This window comes from Acipenser ruthenus, chromosome 1 (assembly GCF_902713425.1).
Source record: "Acipenser ruthenus chromosome 1, fAciRut3.2 maternal haplotype, whole genome shotgun sequence".
In the NCBI taxonomy this organism is placed as follows: domain Eukaryota; kingdom Metazoa; phylum Chordata; class Actinopteri; order Acipenseriformes; family Acipenseridae; genus Acipenser; species Acipenser ruthenus.
The window spans coordinates 105,412,471-105,436,736 of record NC_081189.1 but is presented as its reverse complement, the minus strand read 5'-3'; the positions used below and the strand labels follow the sequence as shown (position 1 = coordinate 105,436,736).

Below are 24,266 nucleotides of genomic sequence, written 5' to 3'. Positions count from 1 at the left end.
AAGTGCTTAACCATCATGGGCACATGGTTTTGTGCACTACATTTCGCAAACATTTATTGAAAACATTAAGAATAAACTATGCAGTCAATTCACACGCTTTGTGTAAACAATTAATCTTCCCAACAAATTATTATTATTATTTTTTTTATTTCATCCCCCAAAAAGATTTACAAACATCACATCACTAGAAAACTAACAAGCCAACATCAGCATATGTACAAGAGATGTACAAATAATGATTTACCACAATGTACCAAGTACAGTGGACGTATTGGTCACACTACTGGAAGTGGCAAATTTAATTGTGTGCTCAAGCAGATTTTATCGAGAAACTGAATGCAGGTAGAACAGAGGGGAGTAGGACCTACCAAAGGAACTGTAATATATATATATATATATATATATATATATATATATTCCGAGCATCAAAAGAAACTTATCACATATATTTGAGCAGCAAAAGAAACATATCACTTATATTTCAGCATGAAAAGAAACTTATCACTTTATATTTGGATAAAAGTCACTAGATGTGATCAAAAAATGACAAACTCTGTTTTAGAAAAGGTGCAGAGACTTTTTATTGTGCTGATTAATAATTGACATCACAAAGATGCTGCAAAATGATCTGTCCATCTTGGGCAGGTGTTGTGACTCTTGGTCACCCAGTTTGTGGCCTGTCATTGACAGAGTGTGTCTGGTTATACCGTCTCGCCAGGTTTGAAATTGCTGGCTGTGAGCACCCAAGACGGCAAGCCACAGTACACTGCCCTAGTCCAGCCTCCAACATGCTGCTTGCACAAAGACGCTGCTCTCTTGACAGATGCAGCATATTGTTTTTTTTTCTGTGATTTTCTTTTATTGCTTTTATTCAAGCTTGCAATTCAACAGCTGAAATCACTCCATATCCAGTGTCCAACAACAGTGTCAATGTCCATCATTTATATACCTTTTTTTTTTAAATAAATGTGTTATAATAGTGATACGTTTCTTTTGATGCTCGATTTTATATATATATATATATATATATATATATATATATATATATATATATATATATATATATACAGTACTGTGCAAAAGTTTTAGGCAGGTGTGAAAAAATGCTGTAAAGTAAGAATGCTTTCAAAAATAGACATGTTAATAGTTTATATTTATCAATTAACAAAATGCGAAGTGAGTGAACAGAAGAAAAATCTACATCAAATCAATATTTGGTGTGACCACCCTCTGCCTTCAAAACAGCATCAATTCTTCTAGGTACACTTGCACACAGTTTTTGAAGGAACTCGTCAGGTAGGTTGGCCCAAACTTCTTGGAGAACTAACCACAGTTCTTCTGTGGATTTAGGCAGCCTCAGTTGCTTCTCTCTCTTCATGTAATGCCAGACAGACTCGATGATGTTGAGATCAGGGCTCTGTGGGGGCCATACCATCACTTCCAGGACTCCTTGTTCTTCTTTACGCTGAAGATAGTTCTTAATAACTTTCGCTGTATGTTTGGGGTTGTTGTCATGCTGCAGAACAAATTTGGGACCAATCAGATGCCTCCCTGATGGTATTGCATGATGGATAAGTATCTGCCTGTACTTCTCAGCATTGAGGAGACCATTAATTCTGACCAAATCCCCAACTCCGTTTGCAGAAATGCAGCCCCAAACTTGCAAGGAACCACCACCATGCTTCACTGTTGCCTGCAGACACTCATTCGTGTACCGCTCTCCAGCGGTTCGGCGAACAAACTGCCTTCTGCTACAGCCAAATATTTCAAATTTTGACTCATCAGTCCAGAGCACCTGCTGCCATTTTTCTGCACCCCAGTTCCTGTGTTTTCGTGCATAGTTGAGTCGCTTGGCCTTCTTTACACGTCGGAGGTATGGCTTTTTGGCCGCAAGTCTTCCATGAAGGCCACTTCTGACCAGACTTCTCCGGACAGTAGATGGGTGTACCAGGGTCCCACTGTTTTCTGCCAATTCTGAGCTGATGGCACTGCTGGACATCTTCCGATTGCAAAGGGAAGTAAGCATGATGTGTCTTTCATCTGCTGCAGTAAGTTTCCTTGGCCGACCACTGCGTCTACGGTCCTCAACGTTGCCCGTTTCTTTGTGCTTCTTCAAAAGAGCTTGGACAGCACATCTGGAAACCCCTGTCTGCCTTGAAATTTCTGCCTGGGAGAGACCTTGCTGATGCAGTATAACTACCTTGTGTCTTGTTGCTGTGCTCAGTCTTGCCATGGTGTATGACTTTTGACAGTAAACTGTCTTCAGCAACCTCACCTTGTTAGCTGAGTTTGGCTGTTCCTCACCCAGTTTTATTCCTCCTACACAGCTGTTTCTGTTTCAGTTAATGATTGTGTTTCAACCTACATATTGAATTGATGATCATTAGCACCTGTTTGGTTTAATTGTTTAATCATACACCTGACTATATGCCTACAAAATCCCTGACTTTGTGCAAGTGTACCTAGAAGAATTGATGCTGTTTTGAAGGCAAAGGGTGGTCACACCAAATATGGATTTGATTTAGATTTTTCTTCTGTTCACTCACTTTGCATTTAGTTAATTGATAAATATATTCTATTAACATGTCTATTTTTGAAAGCATTCTTACTTTACAGCATTTTTTACACCTGCCTAAAACTTTTGCACAGTACTGTGTATATATAATCTTTATATAGCGCCTTTCATAGTGGACCACCATATATATATATATATATATATATATATATATATATATATAATATATATATATATATATATATATATATATATATATATATATATATATATATATATATATATATATATATATATATGTGTGTGTGGTCAAATATATATTTCTAAGATCAATACTAGTTCAAACTCCATGCTGTCATGGATGCTGTTTAACTCGTTAGTTTGTTAATTCTTCTTCACATATCAGATGCTTGCAAATTGGACAGCACACTCAGCTGCTTTCCCCTTTTCACTACAATTCAGCATCTATAAGATAAGCGAAACACAACCTATTAACACCTTGCAGGACAATAACTTTCACAAATAGAATTATCAGATGTGAAAACATTTATTGTGGTATACCACGGTACAAGCAAAGGAAAGTGTAGTGAAAGCACTGCTTCACACAGATAAATGTGGTGACACCTTGGTAATGTGATAATATGTGAGAATGTTCCTTAGTAGACAGTGGGTTAATCCGGAATTATTTACATTGTGATGCTGTTGTATTTTTTTTTTTTTTTATTAATTTACAAAGCAAATTAAAGGGAACCTTGCCACTTTTAATTGCCTAATATAGGCTCTATTGAAATATTTAACACCCTTTGTGAGATATACAATAGCATTTGTAAACTGCATACCTTGCTTATTTTTTCACAACATACTGCAGCCAATAGCTGCTTCAAACAGTTTTATGTTATCCTTAAAGAGTAAGTAGCGCGGTTCCAAAAAAATATAGTGTTATATGTCCCCATGTGTTGCTACAACTGTTTAAATAACGGGCCTGTAATTTCTTACACTTAAAATTTTAAAGTCTGTTTCAAAGCTCTCTTAAAAATGTCCACCCTAGTGCACTGGGGTTTGAGATCTGTCCTCTGTCTAAATCACTACAGGAAGAGCGATTTAAAAATATGTGCACTGGCTTTTCTGTTCCATACCACATCATGGATCATTATTGCTGTGTTACCTGTTCGACAATGTAGGCAATAACCCTTAAACTAGAGCGAACATTTTAACAGGGTGTTAACAATGAAAATAAAAATGACAGGTACATTATTTAAAGAGTTGTAGCAACAACATGGGGATGTGGAACATTATATTTTTCGGAACTGTGTCACTTACTCTTTAACATACTATCTTTTGACCATACACCATTAACAACAATTTAAGAAAACGTACAATTTAATTATCTATCCTACTTTGATAGGTACAGCAATGACAAAATTAATCTGAATGAGTAAAACAGCAACCTGGCAGTCAAATTAACACAATTTAATAAACACTACCAATACAGGACGAATAAGATGATTCTTTGTTTTTCATTTTAGGCATATGCTAATTAATTTGGCCTGAATTCATTAAAAAAAATAAAAATAAATATATAGCACCTTTTTAGCTATATCAGTGCTACCGTATAACAAGCCTCAATAGACAATAACATGGCTATAAATGTGAAGTAATCAATTTTTTTTCACTCAAGAGGCTGATAAAAAAAATCAACACCCACTGATTTAACATCACTATGGTTTCTATCAATAAGATGTAAACCTGTGCAGGTGTAATGGTAGATGTTCAGTGCTGTGTTATTTACAGGGTCTGTTTTTCATGAAAGAGAGCTTGGAACCAAGGCCTAGAAAACAAAACAAAAGTGAAGCAAACTATTACTTATTTAAGAAAATACATACATGTAACCGTGGAGATCATGAGTGCGTGTTTTCACCTTTTGTAAAAGCTCATGTACACTCTTTTCTTAGTGACATATGCTTTGGTGGCATGCATCAAAAATGACATACGGTTATGTCTCGCAGCAGTGTTCATTTTTAATTGAATGAGCCTGTAAAAGGCGATAACAGTCCTCAGCCCCAGTGTGTGTACAGAATGCCGAGTACCAGATTCCTGACGTGACTTCCTCATTCTATTGTTAGATGTAATAAAGAAGAGTTGGCTTTTATCTTCTTAAGAGGGTGAAAAAAATATAAGGTAGAGAGTTTCTTTCTGTGATTCTGTATGATGAGTCTTCTTATTGCTCAAAGGCAACAGGAGGAGGGAGATCAGGGTTAGTGTGATGCATTATTGACTAGGGTGTTGCTAGTATTATTCTTCAAAGGTAGCACTCAATACCATTTTGCCTGTGGTCCAACCTTAACAATGACTGTTTATGCAGGATGGTAAAAGCAATTATAACTATTCTCAAGTAACATGATGTATAATACTCGTTGTTAAGCTTCAAAACCAGGAGAATAATGTCTGAGGCACAGACACATAAGCCGATTACATATTTTGTAGGGTTAGCAGCAAAATCCACATAATATAGTAGTAGTCACTCATACCTTATCAAGACTATTAAAGATAATTGTAAATTCTGTTAGAGTGCAAAATGTTTGCACTTTTTTTTTTCCCCAAACCTCATACATACAGCCCAATGTTTTGAGAATCCCTTTACTATATCCATTGTGAATTACTTTTCAGGTAAAAACAAAAAGAATAAATTGAGTAATGTATATGGGTCTTGTGATTATGGACCAGGACCATATTTACTTCTATAAACAAACCAATGTTTGGATAGATGCCACAGCAAGCAATTCATTTTTAAAGATTTAGTATGTGTGTTACCTATCACCTCTTCTAAATTAGGACCTATGAGGACCACCATCAAGCAGTGGATCCAGTCTGAAGCTGATGTAAGGCCCTTGAACAAGGCCATCCTTATTAATGGCTAGTTCAATATTTGTGAGTTAATCAAAGCAAAATCCTAGATATGAATTTCCAATTGAACTTCCTAATACCTAGTAAGGCGATATGTTAGATCCACAAAACATCTTGCTGTGGGATGAAGCCCTGTGTGGGGTTGAGGTGCAGGGATTCGACACACTAAAAGCATGGTTATTTAGTGCATAGAAACACAGCACAGGATGCGAGCAGAGCCTTCTTAAATGAACATGGATCTACACATACTGACCCAATAGATATTGTATGACCATAACTCAAAATACTGCTACCTGCACAAGAACACAGTTAAAAATAGGCAGCCATTTGACAAATGTGCTGCCAAATAGTCAAAGTGTGCATTTAACGAGATATAAACTGTAATGAAAGCTACAGTAACAGGAATTGAAAGTAGACATGATATGAAACGTTAGCACCATGTCCTCTTTCAAAACACAGGATAGTGGTTATTCTTTTGTTCTTTAGTGAAAAGAGTGGTGACAGGTAGAGTCATTTGAGAAACAGTGAGACCCACTTAATTAAATCCAGTTGGAGTCAACCTTTTTTCCCCCTCCTCAGAATATGTTACAGAAACACCTTTTTTTTTCCTTGAAAATGACTGGTTGCTGTAGTATCAACTGAGAATCTCCCTCTTTCCCTCCTGCTAGTGTCCCAGTACTGAACAATAAAATATAGAGACAAGCCTCCGCAGTTTATTGATGCTGTAAACATCAGCTGGTCAAGTAGCTGTGCAGTTCTCTGGAGTTTATGCTCAGAACCACCCCCGAGTGATTACCTGCAAAAAAAGGAATGTTTCGTAAGTGTTCGTAATTCAAATGTAATAAACCGTACATTCGTAATGGATTTCGTATTTATAAAACTTTGACCTTAATCAGAAACAGGCATTCATAGAGTATGACACCTTTACTGGCAAGTTATTATAATACTGTGTAACAGACTTAGCAATACAAGTATAAATGTATATAGAAGTAAAACAAGTATAAAATAAGAATATAAGAATACAAGAATCATAAAGAAAAACAATAAATATAAAAGAATAAAAATTCCAATAAAATTGAAATTGTGGCTACCTCCAGCGTTACCTAATGTTTGCGAATCGAGATCATCATCAATAAACTCCTCCCCTTGGATAATGTTCTGGGTGTCCTCGCTGTGATTGACAGGACTGGTCATTTCCTGTTCTTTTACATTGTGCATTTGAGCGTAGACGTTTCTACCAGGCAGTTTTCTGAAGGAACAAATAAAATTCACAATTTCTCTCAATGTGTCCCGAACATTATTTAAGTTTAATTGAGAGAGAGAGAGAGAGAGAGAGAGAGAGAGAGAGAGAGAGAGAGAGAGAGAGAGAGAGAGAGAGAGCATAAAACTCTCCAAGTTAAAGGAAAAAAACTGAAATTACCAAAATGTGTTGTTTGTAAAAAAAATAAAAAATGGTGGAACATTAATTCCTTATCAGTAAGCACTAAAACCTAACTTAGGGGCTTTTCCTCCTGGAAGGTAAGTCACAATAAGGAAGGTTGTATTGTGATTGGAAACCAGTAAACATTGCCTTTATTATAAATTGAAATCTTTACATAACATATTTACCTCCCTTTTCAGTGTTTAGGTTTCCTTCCTTTTTATTTTTTTTTAAAGTTAGACATTCTGGGGTCTATTCATAAAGGGTTAACGCCTGTCGAAATGAGAAAACGCATCGGATTTCGTCCACAGCCGTCTATTTAACGGCAGACCTAATTTATTACTACACTTGCTCTGTTATACAGTTTTACATACCCATGATTAACACTGCCTATTTTGAAAAATAAATAAATAATCTGTAGCTTTATATGAAGGAACATGTTTAAATATATACTCGCACAAGAATGTATTCTCTGGCAGTCATTTTGAAACAGCGCTGTGAAGCGGAGAGCAAGTTTTTTTATTTACTTTTACCTGTGTTCACAATAAACAGTTTGGACAAATACTGCCTTGTAAACCTGTTTATTTTCATGGAGCATTACAATATTCAGTATACCAGTGCTGCTGATGCAGTCGGTGGGAAATTTAGGCTTGCTTGGTATTGCAAAAAACACTGCGAGATCAGTGTTCGAAAGGGAGTCCTTTTTTTATGTAGTGTGTGCAATACGGCGTGAAACTTTCACTGATTCATAAACATAAACTCACCCCCGACTGACTCCCTGCTTTAAGCGGGGCTTAATAATAATAATAATAATAATAATAATAATAATAATAATAATAATAATAATAGTTGAGAATTTGTAAGATTAACATTTAAAGTTTTCAAAATAATTATTATTAGTATTACTATTTAAAATGTAATTATTATTATTATTATTATTATTACTAGAATTACAATATTATTCAAATGTCCTCCTACACTGCTTTTTGTTTATTTATTTATTTTGGTCCTGCAGTTAAGAATGGAAATCTTATGTGTGAGTGTGGAAATGTGTTTACCAGCGTTGCCAAACAAAACGAAAATACAAAGTATTTATTTAAAAAATACTTTTTATTTTCTAAATTATGATATGAATTTTCGGCAGACGTGATAGGGGCATTGGAATCAGGTTTTGCAAACTGCCCGTGACTGGCAGCTGCAGACTCGGGTTTCAGCAGTAGGCTACTGTCGGTCCATTTTTCTTTTTGCAACAGCTACCGACACCACCCAGAGAGGCGGATTTTCGATATTTAACGACTGTATACCCATTCATAAGGTGCTTTGTGACAGTCGCCCGTATTCTCAGATCATTTTATGAACAGTAATATGGATGACTTTCGTTAGTTTTAAACAACATTTGTTTTATTATGGCAGTCGGCAAGTACTTTAATGAACAGGGCCCTCTATTTCTATGAGCTTCCTGACTGGAAGATGAAAGTTTTGAGGTTTCTAATGTACTCTATGTGATGCCTACTAAAATCTAAATGGGTTTGATTCTCCAAGTGCTTCTGTTACTAAGGACCCAGCATCCATATGATAGAGACAGAATGATTCTTGGTGATGAATCTCCCTCCCGACCTGTCAGGGGGTGTGTAAAGGGAACAGCGGAAGTCGGCCATCTAGAAAGGGGGCGGAGCTACGGTACACTAAATCATCGACCTGGAAGGGAAACAACGTGGCAGCCGCGGATTGGAGGAGTGGTTGCAATCGTTGACCAAGGGGTCATGATTGAAGGTATACAAGGGGCTGTAGTGAGGTCATCTGTTCCTTTGTTGTGGTTAACACTAAACCGGAAGGAGACCCGTATTGTAATCGTGAGTGTTTTGTTTGTTTTGTAGTGTTTGTTGTTATTGGACGGCTAACACGATCCGGAGCTGTCGCTAAAGTCCAGCACCAAACCTGTACAACACTGCACTTGTGTCACGATTAAACTGTATTTGCACCACGAGCACTATAGCACTCACTGTGGACTTGTGATCGTGTTTGTGTTAAATGTGGGTGTTTAAATACTGGGACTATTATTTCGGGTCCAACCCATGGATTAAACAGAGCAATACACAAATGCTGTGTATTGTCTGTTATTATTGTTTACTGTTTGTCATCAGACTTTGGATTATAAATAAACCATAATTTCACCAGTACTTTGTTGTTTGTCCTTGTCTTGAGCACTGCATCACCCCTACACCTGCACACTGCAAACCACTTTGCCACAATCCTGTACACACCATTGGGGGTAATGGCCGGGTATCTAGGTTTAGAGACCAACATGTACTCTGCTTCACTCACATAGTGGCAGACAGATATTTCAAGTTGGTAAACTTGCAGAGAGAGTTATTTACAACACAACATAAATCCCCAGGAATGATAGTTTTATGACCCATACATACCTTTTGAATTTGTAGAGAATGAATGATCCTACTGCAACCAAGCAGACTACAAAGATCACTGCCATAGCCCAGAATCCACCACCTGCACCACTCCGCTGAGACTCTGAAACAGTTCAGTATATTAGGACCAGATGGCAAAACAGATATACATGCTTCAAAGTACCCTTTAAAACGATAGAGCTATTCAGCAATGAGCTCTATACAGTAAATCACCATAATTTCAAAGCAAATGATTTGTGTACCCTTGTGAATCAACTGTGAGAACCCATGGGATGAAGTACCAGGGTTATATTGTGTATTTGAATTAGGTTAGAGTAGATTGTTTTACATGGCGACTGCTAGCTTCTTTTTCATTCCTGTGACTCAGAAACTGATGTGGATGAACAGAAAGGGATACACAATATTCTGTATTGACTGTTATCATTTTTTGCAGGTTCAATAGACATTTGTATGTCCTTATTTGTATAATAAATGATGTTGTGTGTTGCCGTAAAGGATTCTGCCCCTGCAAATGAGACAAGGTTAGGGAGCCTCTTGTCTCTTATCACCTGGATCCTCTTGCTTAAAGCAAATAAGATCCTGACACTGCATTGCCATAGCAGTCAGACACAGTAGTTCCAGGTTCCAACACAAAACCACAGATAAAATAATACCCATCATAGCATAATTGAATAATTACAGTAAAGTCTCACTTATTTAAAAAACTTTATTACCGGAAGATGGACATGTCACCTGCGAGGACGATGACGGCTTAGGATCTCCTCACCTCCCCTCGTCTTTTTCAATATTAATAGCTACAAAACCTCATTCTACTTACTCAAATTACTCTTACTGATCGTTGGTATACCCCAGCATGTCGACCAACCCGAAAGAGACCTTCCACACACTCTTCCTCGCCGTCCAAAGAAAATAATAAAATTGACTCTGACCCATCCGCCATCATAGTCCTGTATGACGCGGCAGTACTTCGAGCACCTGTTGTCGTGCATCGAGGGCACTGGTCTCTAAACCGCTGCCAAAATTACCACCATGTAAAATGAATTCCTAACTCACCCAGGAATTCAAAGCCCTCAAGACAGACCTGACGGCACTCCGTTCCTCTATAAACCACAATAAGAAAGCGATTACATCTTGTGAACCTAGAACTGACCGTTTGGAATCTAAGATGGCGGACCTCGAGGACAGAGCCCAATGGAACAATCTTCACCTGGTTGGACTGAAAGAGGGAGACGAAGGCTCTGATCCCATTGAATTTCTGACGAAATCTCTCCCTCTGTGGTTCCCGTCTCTCACTGGCTATTTAGATAATGCGTGCACATCGCATATACTCCAATCAAGAGAAAACAAGAGAAAAGCCCTGCACGCTTATCTTTAATCTCCTAAAGTATTCTGATTGTCAGGCCATATTGCATGCTGCCAGGAAGGACTCTCACTCTGTTGCTGGTAGTATCAGGTTCTATCCCGACTTCACGGCAGTGTCGCAAGGACTTTTCCCACCCCATTGGCTTAGCTCGCTGCCAAGGTCTGCAGGCGTTCCTTCTTTACCCAGCGGTTCTCAAGATTCACCATGACTCTGCGGATCACCTCTTTCATTCTCCTGAGGATGCACAGGCCTTTCTGGACTCCCTTGGGATTGCTGTTCCATCCCAGGACCAGAGTCTCTCTCCTGCTCCTACTGATGAGCTACACCTTGTTGGCGCAAGGAGGAGTGGATCTGCTGCACGACGTCTTGGTCTGGACTGATCTCTATACTGAGATGCGGTCCTCTGATTCGGCTCTCGACAACGGGGATCACCGGCTGTGAGTGCTTTTGCTCCGCGCTCCTACGGATTTGGTTGTTGATTATTATTTTGCTATGCGGGCATTTCGACTCGACCACTGGCTATTTTCAACTGCTCCTATGGTCTTCTGGGTTATTTGTTTGTTTGTGATATTTTTGTGGTACTTTTTTTACTTTATTTTTACTTGTATTTTCTATGGACCTGAAGCTGCTGCAACATGACTAAAGTAGAATTTCGCTTTTTTGGGAAGCTTGTTATACTTTCATTGGCTGTCTGTATTATGATGTTTAGATAGCATTTTTTAATCTGTCATGATGTGAATGAGGTAGATTTTCGCTTCTCTGGGAAGCTTGTTATACTCATTGTATTACTGATTTACATTATGGGGTTTATACTGCACTTGTGATGGTGGAGGGTTAGAGCTCTGTTTGCCCCGTTTTCCAGTGCCACGAGTACTTATTGTGTGGGTTGGGGGGTACTGTTTCAAGTTCCATAATTTTGATTCTTTGGGGGGATGTTGCTGTGTTGGGGGGATTTGGGATGATGGTGGCTATATTGTGGGAGGGGGGTGGAACCTTGAGGGAGATAGTATTGGTTTACTTCCTCATACTGTTATATTTGTCTCGCTTATTGTGGGGGGGGGGGGGGGGGGGGGCTTGGGACCCTGAGGTAGATAGTGTTGGTCTTAATCCGATTGAGCTAGTATATTACGACCTGTACTTTTATGTCTATACCTTTTTATCTCTGAGCTGTGGATTTACTTTAAATTTTCTTGCTTGTCTCTTTCTGAGCTTAGATTTTTCTTCTGACACCCATGATTGATTTAAACGTGTTGTCATGGAATGTACGTGGGCTTAATTCTCCAAACAAAAGAGTGAGTTGTCTGGATCTCTTACGTAGAAAAAAGATAGTGTGACGAACTTGCACCCACTCGGGTTCTTTGCCCCTTTAAAAATTGACCCAGACACAGAAATTGGAGGTTCAGCGCTTCCGCGCACTTTTAATAATACAAACAAAAAAACAAAAACAAACACCTAGCTCCTTCGGAGCGCTAACTAAAACTCAGGAACACCCTGACTATAAAGTGGGACGGCTAAGCCGTTTCCCCACAACACAAAACACACAGGATTTCTACCCTTGCCGACTGCTTGGAAGCAGAGCACACCTTCCTGCCTCCTTCTATACAGCAGCCCTGAGCAGACTGACTGCACCTCTTATATACCCTGCACCTGGTCCTAATTTAACAATAATTACCAGGTGCAGGGGATAATTAACAATTAACACAAATGTGCATTTGCACATGTTTTCTTCCATGCAGGGAGGATTAACCCCCTCCCTGCTGTGTTACAATAGATATAGCTATGCTACAAGAATCCCATCTGAAACTTCAAGAAGTTCCTAGATTTGCTAACAAATATTTTTGCGTGGCTGCTTCCTCTTGTGCTGACAACAAAACAAAGGGTTCACTGATCTTATTACGTCATAGTCTTAAGATTACTGTTTTAGATACTGAAGGAGACGGGGATGGTTGGATATCTTATCTAAAAACGTCCATTTCCGGGAAAAAAATTGCCTTTGTTTCAGTATATGCACAGACGACATTTGAACCTCACTTTTTAACTTATTAACCAAATTATTACAAGAATTAAATGACTTCAGTTTGTTTATTGGAGTGGATATGAATGCGGAGATGAATCCGATTCTCGATAGATTGACTAAACAGTAGGGGTGTAGTGCACAGACTCTACCGTCCTAGGCATTGCAGAGATTTGCTTCTGACTGCGCTGTTCTTGATGTGTGGAGGGTATGTAATCCATCGGCTAAAGAGTTTACTTTTCTCTCAACTAGACATAAATCCTTCTCCAGGACTGATTATATCTTTGCTTCGAAATCTTTGTTTTCTGAAATATATAACATCGATATCTTACCAATAAAATGAAAGAGCTGGAAACCAAAATGGCTCTCCTGGAGCATATTTTACAGAGTCCTTTTTCAGAAACCATTGCGCTCGAATTGGATGTCACAGGGTTCGACAGAACTATTATTTTAATGACAGTAGAGCGAGTCACCTCTTAGCCTTAAAACTTCACAGCAACGAACGCTTTTCAGATATATCATCTATGAAGACTGCACAAGGAGATATAGTATCTGACCCACTCCTAATAAATACTGAATTTCGGTCCTTTTATTCCAAATTATACAGTTCTGATATTCCATATGATAGGAACAATTGTGAGCGGTTTCTCTAGAACCTTAAATTACCATGCCTTTCTAGTGATGAATCATCTGCACTGGGTGATCCATTTTCTCTTGATGAGATAAGGGATGCTTTACAGCATAGGGGGAGAATGGGAATGTTCTTTTGTTACATTTTGATGTATTATGTATAAATAAAAATTTGATCATAAAAAAACTTTATTACCCAGAAAACATCAGAACACACAGTCAAACCACTTATCCAGCAATCTATATTCCTGTTTTACTGCCACAGTTGAATTCCACTGAACAGTTTTGAAATCCTACAGTTGTACATTTGTGCACTCACACATACAGTAAATAAATCACTGCCTGTCAAGTTGCCGTATTCCCTGCAGTGGCCAATGTGTCCCAAGTTAACCAGCACAATGGGTGTTACTGTAAGCATATACCTGCATTAATATGGCTACAGAATGAAAATAGGTTGGCAAATTACATCAGTAAGATGAAAGCTACAGAGTTCACTGTAGTCAACATATTGCCCCCTAAGGCACTGTGCTAAATAACTGCCATTAACAAAATACATAAATAAATAAATAAATTCTACTATGAATCAATTACCTGAATCAGAATCCGCCAGGTTTACAAACACAACCAGGCCCCCTCTCACTATGAAGCTAACATTGTTCCCGTTAAGAGCTTGCTTTATGGCAGGTATCCTCTGAAAAAAAAAGAAGAGTTACACATTCAGCAATAAACTGAGGGGCTCATCAGCAAATGCAAGGAGCTCCTTAGTGCTTTTAAATATATTGTACACCTGTCAGTTTCTAGACTTTGAAGGCACACAATGGCCGAGTTTCCATGCAGCTTAGAAAGCCGCCACTCTCTCTCCATTTATGTGGCGTAGCACGCACATACCATGCACATTCCACACGTTACAGGAAGTTAGTCCATGAACCAGGACCCCAAAATCTGGCCATCGGTACCATTCAGGGGGACGAAGGCTCACTATAATGTTTGGCAAGGTCTGGACCCCTAGAAATGGAAAATAGGTGACAGCAGTGCATAACTCTTTGCCAAATCTGTTTTATCACCACATTTTGAGCTATACCCCAAATTCGCCAGCAGCTGGATTTCTACAATTGTGAAGCAGGGTCTTTATCAATCTGCCATAAAATCTTTATTGGTTAAGTTAGGGCATTGAAATTAACAGCTAAGATAGTCAAGCACTTGCATTTACCAGTGCAACAAACAGCATGCATTTATTTTCACTGGTTTTCATTTGGCAACCATTCTGTTTTACAGTACCTTAAATTAAATTAAACAGTTGTTTTTAAAAAGCCAAAAGATAATCTAAATATCTTAACTTCTTTAATAGAATGGTTTTAGTGCACGTGTATATTGAGTAATGTATCAGGGTCAGTTTAAGACCTTTTGTATTTTTTTACTCAGGGTCGCTCATTAAGGAGTTACTTTGACAGAACACAGCTGTGCCATTTGATCCAGTATATCCACACCATACTTCGTTGCGTTGTAAAATGCATGTCTCTGGCTTTCGTTTAGCATCAGTCCTGATGGTCACTGATCTGTGCAGAGCTTCGAATGCGCACATTTTTTTTTTTGCACCATCACACTCAGGGTGGCACAGTCTGCCTGAGAAATGTAGTGTAAATAATAATATATGATGTAGAATGACTTTCATCAGTGTTTCAAGCACTCAACAGGATTATAATACTTTATTTCACAATGACGTTGATTTTATTACAAAGCCCAGACTAAACTGTCAGCTATATTGTATTGATTTCAATATGCTGCATAAAATGCGGGTCTGGCGGTTGAAAAAGCAAGTGCTTACAACTTATTCATTTTTTCTGATTCTGCAGCTGAAACACCGTATGGGTATTTAATTCAAATATTTAGTAACACTTAAGAACGGACATCCACGAGATATTCACATACGCGGAGATATTTAAATTTGAATTGCAAAAGCCGTTCAAAAAGCAGCTATGGCGGTGCTAGTGTTAATAGTTAAGTTGACAATCTCTGAGCAATAATGCTGAAGAAAATCGAGCCTTCTACGTTTAAATTTATCCAGGTTCTTTTCAATTGTTCCACTTAATCTTTCCAACGCAAATCAGAGTTCCGTGTTTGCTGTGTTCCACGCAGTTTTTTCACAAGCTCTTGGCCATTTAACTCCAGGCTTGTGTCTGTTGAGGGTCTTTTCTCTATTATGCTGGTTTGTCTGACCGGGTTCACAAGGATCATTAGGTTCATAATTAGCTGTATCTATGCCTCAAGTCCTCCTCACGGTTATGACAGGGGTGCTGATATCCTGCAAAATGTGGTTTGCTTCCTGTCGCTGGATTTCACTCGACTGACTTGACCGACTTCGTAAGACGTACTAATCAATGCGAGGCCCTTGTCCTGTCTCCCTCAAGCATTTCATTCTCCCTTGATGAATCTTCAAACCCCTGACCGTTGTCGCCTTGCTCCAGCTGGAGTTCCAAGTCTTTGCTAACTGCAGATCTTGAACTAGTCTTTTGTGAAGTACTCTCCACTCTCATATCCATTTCCGTTCCTAAGTCGTTAACCGTGTTGTCCAACTTTGTCCAAGCCATCTTCCGCCCCCGCTCTCGCAGGCTCTAGGGGTATTTTTCTCTTTAATTTCTTAGAAGCCTTAGGCAGGTGTCTCTAGCATCCTGTAAACACAGCTGGATACAGCCGACAAGGGTAGCTAACCCTTGCCAGCTCCAATGGGGTCTCTTTCCTCCTGTCAGCTGTCTCTCCAGGCTGTCACTAGGTCTTTCCCATTGTTGCCAACTGCACCATTCACAGCAGTCACTGGATGTATCCAGATCTTCATGATTTCCATTACATGAGAGTAGATGTTAAAACTTCATGCTGATTTGAACTCGGCTCTCGCCAAGATAAGCACCAAATAAGAAGTAGCTTTACAGTAAACTAATGTGATCCATCTGCGTCTCCATCCATTTGCGTTTTCTTCCATCTCATAATGTAGATATGTTTTCTTCTGCCTGGTGTTGTGGCTGAAGTGTAATGCTGGCTCCAGGGATCAGCTTATTTTGCCTCCCCGGCGCATCAACACACACAATGGCTGCAATGCTGGCTCTGGGGATCAACCACAGTGTGGTCTCCCCAGCGCATCAGCATGACAACCGTCTGGATTGAGCTAAGTAGGGTACATATCTTCCATCCTCGGTGTTTCATCGACTAGCCCACGACACCTCAAGAGGGCTTGACGGTGATTCTGGCATCCCCAGCATCACCCCCTTCCGTCCCCCACTCAACTCAACCCAGTTTACTTACCCATACATCAGCATTTCTTTCTTTCTATTGTGCTTAAGATCCCCAACCAGAATTTTTCCGTCTCAACCACAGCCAGTTGCTGCTCCTCTGTGCTGCTTCAGATAAGTTCTTCACTGTGCAACGTAACTCTTGGCCACTGAATCCTGAGAAACCGGGATGTAGAGTGTGTCACAAATCCTCTACAACCTACCTCCACTGGGTAAACCCGGACTTTCCATCCTCGCTGTTCCATTTCAGCAGCTAGTTGAGCATACCGCAGTTTCTTCCTCTCATACGCCTCATCTATAGCATCCTCCCATGGCACTGTTAACTCTACCAGGTGAACAAGGCGTGCTGATATATAGCATAACAAAATACGTACCCATCTGTGACTAGTGTCCCATATATGGGAGTGTGGCAGGATGGCTTGCAGTGGTGAGGTGTGGTGAAGTCACGGACCAGGAAGTAACTGAACCAAAACAATGGATGGGCGGGTGAAACTGAATGCAACAGAGTTCAGCTGGATTTAATAAATAATAATACAAAACAAAAGATTTAAACACATAACAAAACACAAAAACAAAAGGGCACGAGGGCCAAACGAACAGAAACAAGTATATTTTAAATATAGCAATTGTTCGTTATATTCTCCTCGCTCTCTCTCTCCGCTCTCCCGTACTCTCCTCTCTGCACTCAACAACCCCGCAGCTGCAGGTTCTTGTACTCTGCCGGAGGGGTTAACTAGCTGTTAATTATCTTATTATCCCTCGGCCACAGTCTGCACACGTTTGGTAACGATGCGTGACTGTCAGCTAGTTAAATAACACTGTGTAACAATTTTTTTTTTTTTTTTTTTGTTCCTGGGTAGTAAGTGTTGTTTCCTAATTGCTTATGCCTCAAAAGTATAGAAAATGGCTATTATTCCCCACAAACTTTGCTTTTATGACCAGGACAGTGATATTTTGAAATTTACCTATTTTCCAGAACATTCCAGATAGATTCAGTGCTGAATAAACTTGGAGTAACTTCTAGAACTTTCCAGTAATATAAATAGTAGTATAAATACAGGGGCCTTAAGCCCACCAGTTCAGTTTAGTTCCAGCTGCCTAAGTGGATACATATCTGCATTTTTCTGAGATGGCATCAAGGTCATAGGAGACTTCAAAATGGTGGCATTCCTGATGGGTCTCCGAGGCGGTTTTACCAAGTTTCCCTGCTATCTTTGCCTTTGGGACAGCAGGGACACCAAGGCGCACTACCACAGGTGGGACTGGCCACAGCGGACCGAGTTCTCTGTGGGGAGGAACAACGTCAAGTGGGAGCCACTGGTGGACCCCCGGAAGGTGCTGATTCCACCACTGCACATCAAATTGGGCCTTATGAAACAATTTGTCAGAGCTCTAGATAAGGAGTCGGCAGCCTTCAAGTACCTTCAAGACTTCTTCCCTAAGCTGTCTGAGGCAAAGGTCAAAGTCGGTGTCTTCGTCGGACCACAGATAAAGAAGATCCTGGAGTGCAATGAATTCCCCAAGAAGCTCACTAGTAAGGAGAAAGCGGCTTGGAACAGCTTTGTCGCAGTGGTTCGGGGCTTCCTGGGCAATCACAAGGCCGAAAACTACGTGGAGCTGGTTGAGACTCTGGTGAAGAACTACGGCACAATGGGCTGTAGAATGTCCCTCAAAGTCCATATCCTTGATGCTCATCTTGATAAATTCAAGGAGAACATGGGAGCGTACTCGGAGGAGCAAGGCGAGCGCTTCCACCAGGATATACTGGACTTTGAACGCCGCTACCAAGGACAGTATAACGAGAACATGATGGGAGACTACATTTGGGGGCTGATTCGTGAAAGTGATTTACAGTATAATCGTAAATCTCAAAAAACTACTCACTTCTAAATCTTTTGTAGTCATTTTTGTATTACTTTAGTATAAATACATGTTAATTTGGACTCATATGTTGTTTTTTTCTGACTTTATGTGAACAAAAAGACACAAATTCACCCGTTTTCTCATTGGAAATAGGTAAATTTCAAAATATCACTGTCCTGGTCACAAAAACAAAGTTTGTGGGGAATAATAGCCATTTTCTATACTTTTGAGGCATACGCAATTAGGAAATAACACTTACTACCCAGGAACAAAAAATTGTGTTACATAGTGTAATCAGTAGCTGATCAGCCACACATCCTCACAGGGTTTTAAATTATAAATAACAAATAACAAAAGACGCAGCGCTTTTATCCGTGCCGTAAACAAATACAAATAATAATAAGTAAATACATAGGGGCGAGACACTCCGCCACAGGGAGGCACAACAATGTTTTTTTGTTTTTTTAAAATCGTAAAGACTAACTTAAATAAATGAAATGTTCATAAGTCAGATCTGCACAAGTACAGCAAAGTAAACAGGTTAGTTGATGTGTACATATGGTATATACACACCATATTTTATATACAGTACCTAAAAAATTACAAAAGGTCTTAAATTGACCCTGATACATTACTCTATATAAAAGTGCACTAATAACATCTAATTAATTAAATTTTTAGTGTAAAAAAAAATGTTCAAAAATTGCACTTAGGATAAGCTGCAATAGAGAGGCTGCCAATGGCAAACCAGTGAAGATAATTGAATGCTCTTTGTTACACTGGTAATACCCTAACTTAATCAATAAAGATTTTATGGCAGATTGATAAAGACCCTGCTTCACAATTGTAGAAATCTAGCTACTGGCGAAATTGGGGTATAGTTGAAAATGTGGTGATAAAACAGATTTGGCAAAGAGTTATGCACTTATGGGTCCAGACCTTGCCAAAAAGTGCGCCTTTGTCCCCCCATTTGGTACCGACCGACCCCCCGGCTCATGGACTAAGTGCGCGTCTAAAACAAATATATGACTTCAAAGGAGGGTAAATTGCCTTCTCGCGCTAACGAGCTGTACATTTGGAAACATGTCCGTAAGTACAAGACTTAAGCAGTGAAAATCCCCTAACTGAAGGCCATACCAAGCAATCTTATTGGCAAGCTTCTTTGACCAAATATGAAAAACAAATAAGCATACAGTACGAGGGGCTTAAGTATTTTGGTTTTTTTATGCGACACAATTTTTTCATTGTTTCAGATTATTGCCATTGACTCATAAAAATGCTTAAGTTGTTTTATAAGCAAGGTTATAAAACATACTGAAGCTACTACAAATAAAAAAAAAAAAAACCCTTTGCAATAAATACATAAATAAAGCCCATTCTTTACACTTTTTTTATTATAAGGACGTCTATAAGTGGGGGTGAGCAGGGTAGCCTATTGTATAAATATACTACCGATATTTAAAAAATGCACTGTACTAAACATTTTTGACTGGATCATTTGTATATCATGCATGCCAAATGCTGGTGTTTTAGATGTTTGATCAGAATTGCTACAGCTACTGTTCTGTAAGAAAACGAGTTCATATTATTATATGTACGTGTATAATAGGTTTATAATAAATATGCAGTCTAAAAATGTTTAGCAAATAATAAAAGGATAGCACACAGCGCTTTCTTGTGGAATTTTATTTATTTGTTTATTTATTGTATTTGTGTAACGCTATCTCAGATTTTGTTTTGTTTCCCGTAGTTTTTTTTTTATTATTACATTTTTTTGGTGGCCAAATGAGACGGGCTACACTTGCAACGCGTCAACACAAACTTACAACTTTGTGGAAACCCAGCTGAAGACAGCTGTACTATATCTGCAGTCGCTCATGGAAGTCAGATATAAACATTTAAATTAGTGATGAGCACCAATATCGACATTTTGATAATTTCCATATTGCGATATCGTGGGTTTAGCAGAGACATACTTTTTATTGCTTATACTGCTACAAATACAAACGCAGTATAATCAAGTTTATTTTATATTAAGTCTCGTAGGCAAAGAAAACCCCCACACTAAAGTATTATTTAACCATTTTATTCCACTGATTGGCGTTTAGGTGCCAAACACTATTTGCACGCTGCATTAACTTTGGTACAATCGATCGTCCATAAAGTGTTGACGGGGTCATGCTGAATTTTGCACCCTGGCTTATTCTGAGATATGCACATGCGTCATTGTTTCATTTAATTTTGACCATGTGCTTGCCTTACGCTGCTATTCATATTTTAAATCACCGTGAACTTTCGGTATTATAAGCGAGACGTACTTTTTAGACGTCAAAACAGTATAAAAACATCAAAGCACATCTGAAAATAATGCAAAATTTGGCATACTGTCGTGAGTCAGCATTTACACGCAAAACAACCTAAGGGCTGATTCATACTTCATGTCTGCATGGTCGAAGTGAAGCTGCACAGCTTTTACAGCTGTCTGCGCCTGACGTATCGCATTCATCTGTGACATAAGTTTGAACCAACCCTAAGATTCAATTACTTCCAGAATGGCTGGAAAATGAGCAACACCGAAGTCTGTGCCCAGTGAAGTGTGGAAATATTATGCTCTTGAGGTGGATGATGGTATCGTAAAACATAACAAGACTTTGTTTTTCTCCGTGGATATTATGAAGCAACGCATCACTAAGTTAAAGTAAGTTAGTGCTTTTCATATGTAAATATCTGTTCACGTCTGTGTTATGTTTATCTTTACACTGTAATGTATATATTTGATATTGCAATTGTGTGATTATATTTTTCTGTGTTTTGGAAGACTTCAATATTATCAATATCGATAACGAAATACATGCTTGATAAATATTAATTAGGTTATTTGCATTTGGAACAAGAATTTATCTGGCTAAAGAAAACTATATGGAATCACACACAACCTGAAAGTACTATCAAAATATGAGAAAAAGGTGAGACTTATTTTCTTTTTCCATGGAAACTGCCCTAATGATGGCCTTTAGTGGTAATGGTGACTGCCCATAGCTTTTTGTTCTCTATGATGGTGTTCATAGTAGTTACTGTAATATGTGCTATGGTGTTTATAACAGGCTACCTTGTCGACTGGTGTGCTACTTGTCTTCTCTGGTGTACTCTCTGGTGGAAGCACATACAAGTCTGCTGTGGTAGGAAGGTCAGCTTTCACCACAGTCACCAGGGATGCCTGTGGAATGTCAGTTATCTGCAAGAGAACAAACAGCAGCCACATCAGTTTGTATAGCAGGACTGCTGTGAGACATGGAGAGTGAAAAACATGATGAATTTAAAAGGTCAATATTTACAATCCATTCTCCATCCAATCCCCCAGGATTTTTTTTTTTTTTTTTTAATCAGCCTGCAAAGGTTCTAAAAAATTGAGCTAACTAGTGCATTTGTTTAGTGATGTGGTTTGCTGTCCACTGAGAACTGAAGTTGATACCACCAAATGTAATTACTTTTTAAGATGAATATGAATCCAGGCCTCTAGCATATTAGTAGTGATCCATTTCCTCTTCATTCAGACATAACCGATGTTGTCCTGTGGCCAAAGATTCCAGTATTGTTTTAAAACTACTGACCATTAAAACTGAAACACAGTCTGGCTGTTTTTCTGTTTCACTTCGGTGCAGATCTGCTGTAAGACATGGACATGCAAATCTGACAACGGTGTGAAGTACCTTTGCTAGGATTCTAGTGACAACCTGCCCGATGTCCTCTCTCCAGTCTGGGATATTTGGGTTGAAAGGATCAAGGCTTTTGCTGAATGTGAGAGGAAGAACTTGGAACTGATCTGTAACAGGGAAAGGTACAGTTGACCTGAGAAGGAAACAATCACTCCTAATAAAATGTTACAGTGGAATAATATGGTAAAGTATGGCGAAGTAAAGCATGGTAAAGCACAGGTAATAATGGTAAACTGTAAAATTACAGAGCAAATTTAGTGTAAACCTTTATCCTTTTTACAAACTGATCAATGTGTCTTGTATACTCTTCTTTCTTTTATATATTCAGAAATATAGTACCATTATGTACATTACAATACAAAAATACTGATACATAAACAATGCCATTCTCTTCAACAAATCTCGTTCCATTTGATTTATTCTGGTTAGTTGCCAGCAGTGTAGTGTTACACAAGATACAAAAGTATTGCTAATTTTGCTGCTCATCTGCCTTTAATCTATCTCATCCTGTCTGATTTAAGCATTAGCAAGGTATTGCAATATTTCTTTAATAATGCAGTCTACAAAGCTGACAGATTTTTTATGATTCAATCCACATTAATAGTGACAGTTTGGAGCTTGTAAATTCATATTTCTGTTTATAAAAATCTGCTGCATTCAACGTGACATTTTCTGTGCATAAGGTTTGCGTGCCAAGTGAACCATCTTGGTAAAATACAGTTTTGTTATTAAAGGATTCAATAAAGTGTGTCTTAAACAAACATTGTACTTCAAATGCAGAGGGGTTGGTCTGGCATTCCACTGAGTGAAGCAGTCCTTACCAAACACCCTCATTGTTTTGGTATCCTGGACCATTGACCTTCCACAGGCTGCCTGAACTGTCACCATCACTTCACCGGTATTTGGGAATTTGGTAATCAGGCTGTTCTCTAAGGAGAGGATGGGCTAAAGAATACAAATAATGTTATCAGACTTCTGAAGAGGTACAGTAACAACTGGCACAGAGAAAGTTCAAAGGAAATGTAGATGTCTATGGGTGTTCATGCACCACATGATATATACAAGTTACCATTAAATATTAAAAACACAATTAAGCAATTAGTCGTAAACTTGGGTCTATTGCAATATCTGTATACTGTAAGTACACAGGTTTGAAAGGGAAACATTCCAGTATTTCAGTATTATCTGTTTTAATGTAGTATTTTTTAAATACTGAATTAGACTATATTAACCATATTAAATACTACAGAATATTAGAACTGTCTTAAGTAATGTATAACATTGTGTGTGCAGTTTACTGCATTTTACAGCAATATACAACTAAATCGGAGCATAAATATAAATGGCAGTATATATTTTTATAAGGGATAGCCGGAACTGCCCTCGGCTTGGAAAGGTCATTTGCTTTATAAACTGCTTTGACTGTAGTTCTGGAAATCACCATTAGAGGGTGCTCTTTACATAACAAATGTAATATCCTGTCTGGGGAAACCCTGTGTGAAGTACAGTAACGGCCCTGTAGCTGCTGGGAGACTTCCTGGATAAAGCCTAAAGGAGTACCTGGAGATTGTCTCCAATCCACCAGTAGAAGACTGTCAGATTGGTAGCTGCAGGGAGGATCACTGCTGTCAAGTTAACATCCTGGTTCCTTCCAGCGATCGGCACCACTTCTAAATGCACTTCCTGAAGGGGAGCTGTGATCACACAACACATGGCATTAATAAAAAGATACCCAAAACTACTTTTCTGTATGTCAGCAAAGTTTATCGAGCAACCATGTGGAAAGTGAATCAATCCTTCACATTCTTACAAGAACAGAATAGTGGGATTTGTGCTATTCAGTCCACATGTCTTTTTAGCAGTCAATATGGTCTAGGACCACCATGGAAAGCCAGGGTGGCACTGATTCGATGCCATGTGAAGTCTACAAGGTTTTTACATTCTTGTATTTATTACAGAATACATCTGTGATCCCATTGGCGTAACAAATGAAAGTCATGCATGGACACTCTGTGTGTTTTACTTATCCCACATGTTTTTCTATCTATTTCACTGTCTGTTTTTTAATTCACTGGTGCTCCTGAATGATCACATATATTGTATGTTCACAGGCCAATCCACAGACTATTTC

The 24,266-nt window shown here is 38.8% G+C and overlaps 1 protein-coding gene across 2 annotated transcripts in view; it reads right to left on the bottom strand.

Moving 5' to 3' along the window:
- Positions 1–174: 174 nt before the first annotated feature.
- The window catches only part of LOC117421367 (VPS10 domain-containing receptor SorCS2-like), a 304,868-nt gene continuing 280,776 nt past the window's right edge, over positions 175–24,266 (bottom strand). The window contains exons 20-27 of one of the 2 annotated variants that reach the window (XM_034035673.3): positions 23,696–23,829; positions 22,957–23,080; positions 22,130–22,242; positions 21,529–21,654; positions 13,864–13,963; positions 9,266–9,368; positions 6,511–6,668; positions 175–6,215 (exon numbers count right to left, since the gene is read on the bottom strand). In XM_034035673.3, coding sequence (XP_033891564.2) covers positions 6,151–6,215; positions 6,511–6,668; positions 9,266–9,368; positions 13,864–13,963; positions 21,529–21,654; positions 22,130–22,242; positions 22,957–23,080; positions 23,696–23,829 — 923 coding nt within the window. In that variant the 3' untranslated portion in view covers positions 175–6,150. The remainder of the gene's footprint in view (positions 6,216–6,510; positions 6,669–9,265; positions 9,369–13,863; positions 13,964–21,528; positions 21,655–22,129; positions 22,243–22,956; positions 23,081–23,695; positions 23,830–24,266) is intronic. The other variant, XM_034035674.3, reaches the window with a different exon arrangement.